At 44.1% G+C, this 8354-nt stretch overlaps 1 protein-coding gene across 1 annotated transcript in view; it reads right to left on the bottom strand.

Moving 5' to 3' along the window:
- dlgap2a (discs, large (Drosophila) homolog-associated protein 2a) overlaps positions 1 to 8354 on the bottom strand; it is a 52082-nt gene that overhangs the window by 4420 nt on the left and 39308 nt on the right. Inside the window, exons 8-10 of the mRNA XM_013912393.1 lie at positions 2188 to 2276; positions 1592 to 2031; positions 1424 to 1515 (exon numbers count right to left, since the gene is read on the bottom strand). Coding sequence (XP_013767847.1) covers positions 1424 to 1515; positions 1592 to 2031; positions 2188 to 2276 — 621 coding nt within the window. The remainder of the gene's footprint in view (positions 1 to 1423; positions 1516 to 1591; positions 2032 to 2187; positions 2277 to 8354) is intronic.

The raw sequence follows: 8354 nt of genomic DNA, 5'->3' as shown, positions 1-8354 counted from the left end.
AGCATCGTCAGAAGGAAAGTTGATAAAATAAATTACAAATGTTGTATTGTTCGATACATATGCGTACCGAACCGAAAGCACTGTATCGAACGGTTCAATATCGATACGAATATCGTTGCACCCCTACTACCTACCTACCTACCTACCTACCTACCTATCTAACTGTATGCCAGGTGTGAGGGAGACATCAACTCACAGAAGGTAAGACAGTTGCAGAGAAGCCAGCTGAATAGTAGGAATAAGATACAAACCATCAATGCATATGCCCTACCGGTCATCAGATAAACAGCTGGAATAATAAGATGCCCACAAGAGAAGGAGATGTCACAAATGTCAAGACATGAAACCCCTCATTCAGCATGGAGGTTTTCACCCAAAGTCCAACATCCAGACACTCCATGAGCTACAGAAAGTGGGAGGGCATGGATCACTGAGTGTCAGAGCCACAGTACAGCATGAAACTTGGAGCACTCACAAGGGCTGCTCCATGAGAGCCTCAGGCAGCTAAAGACAGACGATGATGCGGAACAGGAGGTGGAAGTGTATTGGATGACCAAGCCCCTGCATGGGATATATCTGCACCATCTATCTACATCTACATCTGTACCATCGACAGACAGGGGAAGCGGCTGACTAAAGAAATCCTACCAGTGGCTAGAAAAGGCCAGCTCAAAGGACAGCACAGAGGCTCGGATCACGTCAGCAAAGGAACGGGCCCCGAGATCCAGAACCATGGAGGCAGGAGCTACCACAGCCAATAGGACGCAAGTTACAGACTGTGCAAAGGTTCCCTGGAGATGATCCAGGACATAGCAGGATGCAAGCCATACACTTAGAGGCAAAACCAGTGGCTGTGATAGTGCTGAGGAACATCTGTGCCACACACACTGCTGGTGTCTCAGATCCATTTCAATAGAAGCCTGGTTCTACCATTACTTCCTCTGTTCCAGGATAAAGCTGCATCACCCACACACACACACACACACACACGCATGTATTGTTTTATTTCAGAATGCTCAGGTCACATATAAATGCGCCGAATAGCTATTGATTCTCAATGTTGCACTTTTCCACAATCAATGACATTTTCAGGCAGTTGGATTCAGTTTGTTAGCACCAGCTAAAGTATTAAACGTGTATTGAAGGTTGAAGAACAAAGTGTGGAACTGTTTCTAATGACAAAAGTTCATTCTACAGCACGATCAATATTTTGAGTCTAACACCTTTGTGCCAGATGTAGCTGTGTCATTCTAATTTCTCTCTCTCTTACCTTCAAGCACAGATGTGGTAGGCTGGATCACATGCAGTGTGGATGGTCATGTTATTTGTGTGCTGCAGTTAATGTCACCTACATGTGAGTTATGATGTAAACAGCAGTTCTATTTGTTCTTTACCTACAGACTTTAATAAAATCACGTCTTACCAGGTTTTGCTGACACAGCCAGTAGAATTGCTGGAATTTCTGAGACATGAGCAGCTGAGCACTTCCCACTGCACTTCGGATTTTCCCTAGAACTGAATGACACGCAGCATATCAAACAGAGCACATGCAAACTGTTAATTCTGCTCAAAGGATCAGAGATTCACTCACTCTCCTCTGACAGGTCATTCTCTTCAGCTTCTGCCTCCATCTCCTTACACCAGCCCTCCATCCTCTTTGTTTCATTGTGGAGCAACTGCATGAACCAGCTCCCGTCCCTCCGCAGGGAAGGGGACGCCCTCCCCGACTCGCCCGGCGAAGCCGCGTTCTCCCGCGGGGAGGGGGGTTCTAGCTGCCAGGTCGTTTCGCTGGTGGTCTCCCGGGGACTGGGGGGTTCAGCAGGGGTACGATAATCCTCCCGGTAGCTGAAGAGCCCCTGGGTGCGCACGGTCCGCACTGCCCCGTACTGGGTAGGTGTGCTGGGCTCTGAGTGACGCTGGAATCCCCCACCAAACTGCAGGCCTTTGTCCTCCATGGTGGGAAAGCCCTCCAACTCCAGGTCGGCCTGCACAGCTGCAGTCACGCTGTTGGAGCGTTTGAACCTTCCCTGTCTGACGGGCGAAGAGATTAAAGGCACGGGTGAATGTACACATGCCAAAATGACGAATAATGGCACTGACAGTGGGGCTATTTTCTGCGATACCGAGATCAAACATCAAACCCTGATGTTTTGTAATGATGTGAAAATCCCAAAGCCATTATCTTACCCTTTCTTTTCATCCTCTACCTGGATCCCAACAGAATGGTACTCCCGTGAGCCTTTGCTTTCAGATTCAGAGTCCGTGGCTGCTTCCACCTAATGTGAAGAAAAGATACAAACAGTGCTTCTCATTATGTGAGCTGCAATTCCCCAGTGTTTCTGTGTTTATTGGGTTGGGACTGGACAGAGCAACTTAACGGTGCACAGCGTGTCAGAAAGTAAACATTGTATGATTTATGGAGGCTGCGAACGGAAAAAGACTGAGGTGGTTTTTAGGTTTGAGCAGAAATTAGGCTAAAGAATGAAGCACAGTGTGCTATAGGGTACATTCTACAACGTAAAATGTCCAATAAAGCATTTGTAGTTGCCCAAAAGGAAGCATTAGATTTAATAATGGCACCACACAGCGCCAGCTAAATGTTTGAGAACAACTCGTTCGATGCTTTGCTGTGCAACTATGCAATAAGCATAGCAGCTTCAAATTAGCCACCTTTGCACTCACGCTGCAAGAGCTCAACACAAACACCTCTGAGTTTAGGTCGGGTCAACGTGAAGGCGCTCCATTAGCATGTTTGCCGGACACCCTTACAGAATGTGGACATGTGCTTCGGGTCATCTTCCTGTTGGAAAACAAATGATGGTCCCACCAACTGGAACCAGATGGGAAGCTGAGCCGCTGTGAATGTTGTGGTTGTTCTACATAAATGGCCAACAGTGTCACCAGCAACATTATCACACCTCCTCTGCCATGCTTCTCAGTGGGAAACACACTTCTCTCACCATCCGTTCATTCTCTCTGCATATCACAAAGATGTGGAACCAGAAATCTCAAATCTGGACTCGTGGGAGCAAAGCCCAGATTTCTGCTGGTCTGCTTCCTTGCCTTTCATGACCCGAGCAGTCTGCTTTGTGTTTGTGTTCCTCTGTGGGCTCAAATTGTGGTCATAAATATTTTGTACTTGTAAATAAGGATTTGTATGTGTAAAAAGAATTTGTGTGTGTAAAAGAGATTTGTGTGTGGACTTAGCCAAAAAATACGTGTGAAACTCTGGACTCAAGTTTCAAGTACGAATTTTGACCCTGTTTTTCTTCCTTTCATCTGATTGGCCAATGTCACGTGAATCACAAATGTAACTATCCAATCAGAGAACAGATGGGTTTGGCTGTTGGAGGGGTGCTTTTTTGAACTGCAGGTCCTTGAAGGGTAATACAGTTTGAAGCTGGAGGATCTCTATGTAAATATCCGATAGCAGCTAGGTCCCCTAACTTTCAGTAGCTGTTGAAAGGATAAAGTTGTGCTATATCAGTGGTTAGAAATACCATTATTACTTTAGGATTAGTTTAACACAAAGTCAGGCCTGACCCGGGACCATGGCTGTGAGTCACAGGCATGAAGGTCCTTTCACATCAGACGCAGCATGTGATGCTAATGCTAACTGCTAACTAAAAGCCAAGGATCCAGAATTTGTTGCGCTGGCTGCTGAGCTCTGTGGGTTTTTGCAGCAGCTCTACCTGTACTAGATGCTAGTCCCTGTATTAAGCAGGTAAACCTGTGACACAAAAATCACCAAACTCGGACGACCACAGACTGTTTTTCTTTGTGGTGATGAAGGAAAACGCTGGGCTGGCATGTAAAAGGGCATTTATTCCCTTCAAGAACCTGAAGCCCCATAAAGCACCCCTCCAATAGCCAAACCCATCTGTTCTCTGATTGGATAGTTAAATTTGAGATTTACATGACATTGGCCAATCATATGAAAGGAAGAAAAACAGGGTCAAAATTCATACTTGTCACTTGAAACCTGAGTCCAGAGTTTCACACGTATTTTTTGGCTAAGTCCACACACAAATCTCTTTTACACACACAAATTCTTTTTACACATACAAATCCTTATTTACAAGTACAAAATATTTATGACCACAATTTGAGCCCATACTCCTCTGTGCTTTCTTTCTCACATTTCAGTCATAAAAGCTTGAGTCATGCAGGCTCCTCCAAACAGTTTATGTGGAGGTGTGTTTGCTACTTGAACTCTGAGAGGCAATAATTTGGGCTCTACGTTGAGTGCCACTGACTGCAGAGTGCAGAGCTACTGCGACTCTAGGACTTCCAGCATGTATGCCAGGTGAGGCTGTTTCACAGCGCCTGGTGTTTTTTGGGTTTTTCTGCACTGCAGGAAACAGTAAAATGTTCAGGTTAATGGACTCTAATTTCTGAACTTACTGATGCAATGTCATTTCTCTGTTCTTGGCCTGTGTTTTCTGTAGAGTGGCCATTGTGCCTCAGGATAAAGGGATGACTGCAGATAGCAGGAAATACATTCGAGGCACAACCGTTAGCTGTAGGTGATGACCTCATGAAGGTCATGAAGATAATTTAAATAGTGTGAAAAGCCATCATATATGTGTATAAAGATAAGGTTTGTTTTGAAGCATTTTTAGTCAGTTATGGTAGACTGGATGCTGTGGAACCATCCACAGTGATAGAAATGAGGACATTAGTTTTTACTATGGAGGAGGAGGACAGAGCGGCGGATGATAATGGCTCCTGCGTGGCTACAGTCGGTGGAGCCACATTTAATGACACCTCTTCAGTGTTGACCATTTTGCTCTGCTGTTCTTCCTCCATCCGTTCTTCTTTTTCTCTTCTAATTTCTTTCTCTCACTTGTCTCTCTTTGTCTAGTTTCCACAATGTCTTGCTGACTGACTGTGGCTATCTTTTTTTTAAAATACTGACTGAATCCTGCTTTGTCATTTTTGTTATGTCAGTCATTTTTCTCCGGTGCTCACTGAGCTCTTTTTCTCTGTGACAGTACAAGCGGTGCTCTGCAAATATGATTTCATTGGTACGGTTGGTATAATTGGTTGTATCTTCAGAGAGACAGACCTTGCATTAACATCTGCTTTGAGTGATCCAAACACAAGCTGACAGCTCTAAGTATACCAGTTCACAGCTGGCAATAAAATGCATCTTGAGTGACCACTTATGATTGGATCCCACTTCCCCCGCTCCTCATGCAAATAAAAAAATAGATCGTTTTCTGTTTGCAAAAAGCAGATTACAGCACTCACATCTGCCCTGCATACACATACCTCAGTGCATGACCAGACGCAGCTGCTGTGGCTCCTACAGCGCCCGCTTCAGTCCCTCTCCATGCTTGTATGTTCATGTGAAGTGCGTTTGCTCAGACTTGGTCCCTGATCATCGAGTTATCTGTTCCAGCCTATCAAAACTGTAAACCCCAGTTTCTTGTTTACTGCTTTTCCTTTGTCTACCTGGGCTTTCTTAATAATAATAATGGATTGGATTTTATATAGCGCTTTTCAAGGCACCCAGAGCGCTTTACGATGCCACTATTCATTCACTCTCACATTCACACACTGGTGGAGGCAAGCTACGGTTGTAGCCACAGCTGCCCTGGGGTAGACTGACAGAAGCGAGGCTGCCATATTGCGCCATCGGCCCCTCTGGCCACACACCTTACATCACACCTTACATCACCCTCCTCCAATCAGATGCTTGTCTGCCTGCACGTCTCAGCCACTCCTTCACCCACAGCCCACTCAGCACAATCATACCATCTTCCATCTTCTCTCCAGTGGCGGTTATCTACCCCTGCCAGCCAACGCTCATTATCTTCTTCATTACCACTCATCTATCCCCCGTATAGGACTGTCTTCCTGACCTCATTTTTCCCAACACCGACCCTTACCTGAAGTCATCTCCTAGTGAAATACGGATCCACTGTGTCGACACAAAGCTACACAAACATCTGATCTATCCTTCTTTATTTTTATTTGTCCGGTAAAGACTACGGGAAATGAAAGCCCAATCACAGCTGTGATTACTGGAGAGCTGAGTAAGTGGTTCTTTAATGAGGCCCAGGGCACATGTTGACCATATTTAGGACCGGATGACTTTGGATGTGTTCTGAGCGATCAGCTCTCTATTCTGTCGGGTGTATTTATAACCTGAGCGGTGCAGCTTTGATAAGAGCTGAGCGGAGCCTTATGTTCCCTGAGAGAAAGAGAGAGTGCTGTTCGTCCTTTGGTCACCTGGGTTTCCTCGCAGGGTTGTTTAGAGTCAGCTAATCATGGGTTAAATGTTTCAGGAACACATTTACAGCATGCATAGGTCAGAAAAATGACTCGTGGCTGTGCCCTGTTTTTTTTTAGCTGGTTCTACTTTGCATTTACCTACAAACTTCCCTCATCATTTACTGGGTGATTTTAAAATTAAAAAATGTTGATCCAGTCTTTGACAATATACCAAAATGTGTTTTTATACTGTGATTTTTTTAAAGGTTAGACAAGCAGGACTTAATGTGAGCATTGCGTCCTCCTCAGGATGAACTCTAACAACTCATGATCCTAGTATGTGAATTTGAAATACCTGCATAGTAAATAATGTTCGTCTGATATCAAAGCACTGTGCTATAGTGCACATAGTTGTAAAAAAAACGAGTGCATTTCTCTGCCAATGATATCATTCCAGCCCTCAGGTGTTTCAAAGAGCGCCCAAAATGTCTATAAGAGGCCTTTTAAGCATCTGACATTCATAAATCTCCAACTCAGTGTAGTATTATGACTGTGAGAGTGAACCAAATGCATTGGTTGAGAATATCGTGCAGTTCTGTTGTTTGGAAATGTCAGCCCTACCTTTGTTGTGGAGTGGTCAGTATTAAAGCTCAGGAGTGACATTTTTGGTGAGCTATTTTGTATTCTGTCAGGCTGTTTGGAAGAAGCTATTAGCAGGGAGGAAATGTGCACGGAGCAGCCTGCTGAGGTGACCTCCATTACTCGCTTCGTGTTAGAGGCAGAGCCCACCTCATGATAGAGTTTCATGTCTGTGATGGATGAGAGCTGAAAGAAGGCAAAACATCCAGGATGCCGTGCAGTTTGCGTCCAGCAGGCTCTTTAGGCTGGACATACTTTGGCACGTGCATGCAGAAATACAAGGGCGTGCATACATCATCACAGGCACAGAATCAGCACAGGTGTGGAAACTGAAAGCTGCACGGAGCGACTCAGCCTTTCATCCACAACACTCAAACACCACCTGGTGACTTCCTGGAGCCAATGAGTGCGTTTAAGGTTAAAAGCTTTGACTCCTTTTTTCATACGACCTCATTAAGGCTCCAATTAAAACTCTTGCTGTGAATAAATCAATCAGACTTTTGGAATGTAAGCATGTCTGAGTTCTAAAGTGGGAAAAGTGCAGCCCAGATGGCTCTAAAGTGGTCCCAATGGGAGGACCGGAGGAAGTCAAGTCAACACCGAGTCCGCAAAGCCAATAATTAACATTTAAAAAAATGTGCAGAAATGTTAAAAGTTGACCTCCTGTAGGAGAGGCAGGCTGAGAGGGTGAAATCAATGCAAAGGAAGGATAATCCAGGTTAATTACAGGACTGGGTGAAGCACGTGGATGACGAAGAGGTCAGCTGAATATAATAAATGAGTATTTGCATACTGTAGTTCAAAGACTTCTGGACTATGACACATTATCCAAAGTCATAATTAAAAATATGCTTTGGTGAACTGACACTAAGCTCAATTTCTTAAATTTGTACAACAGCAATTTTGCTTTTCGAATAAAAAATCCCTTAATTGTAAAATAACAGACTCCCTGGTATTACAGCTTAGTGTATTCAATAATATTTGAGTCTTTCCAGGAAAGGTTTCTGAGAACTTGTTAGAAAATTATGGCTCTTATAAAATAAAGCTTTAATTCTCCAACATGAAGGTCCAAAGTGATGGGATGAAACCTTCTGCATCGCTGCTAGGGATACTTAAAGAAACCTGTCTGTCTCAGGCTATATACGGTATATTTCTCATGCTATGATTTACTCACCACAGAGGACCCATTCAAATTGTTCTCATGCAGTACAGTCAGAGTATAGGCAGGTAAATATAATGTTGTTAAAGATGAATGTGAGAATGAAGCATATAAGTCTTCTCAGACTGTAATGTTTTCAACCTAAACATTTATGATTAGACGAACGAGAAATTCTTCTTTCTGCTTATTTTATATTTGAGTCCAGAAGCTTAAATTACCTGCACTGGTAATTTAACTGGACTTTCCACACACCACTGGAGGCAATTTCAATGTCAGTATAATTCTCTGTTACACACACACACACACACACACACACACACACACACACACACACACA

This window comes from Pundamilia nyererei, unplaced genomic scaffold (assembly GCF_000239375.1).
Source record: "Pundamilia nyererei isolate P.nyererei 1_Seehausen unplaced genomic scaffold, PunNye1.0 scaffold00088, whole genome shotgun sequence".
In the NCBI taxonomy this organism is placed as follows: Eukaryota; Metazoa; Chordata; class Actinopteri; order Cichliformes; family Cichlidae; genus Pundamilia; species Pundamilia nyererei.
The sequence above is the reverse complement of the archived record's forward strand: the minus strand, read 5'-3'. Positions and strand labels throughout refer to the sequence as shown.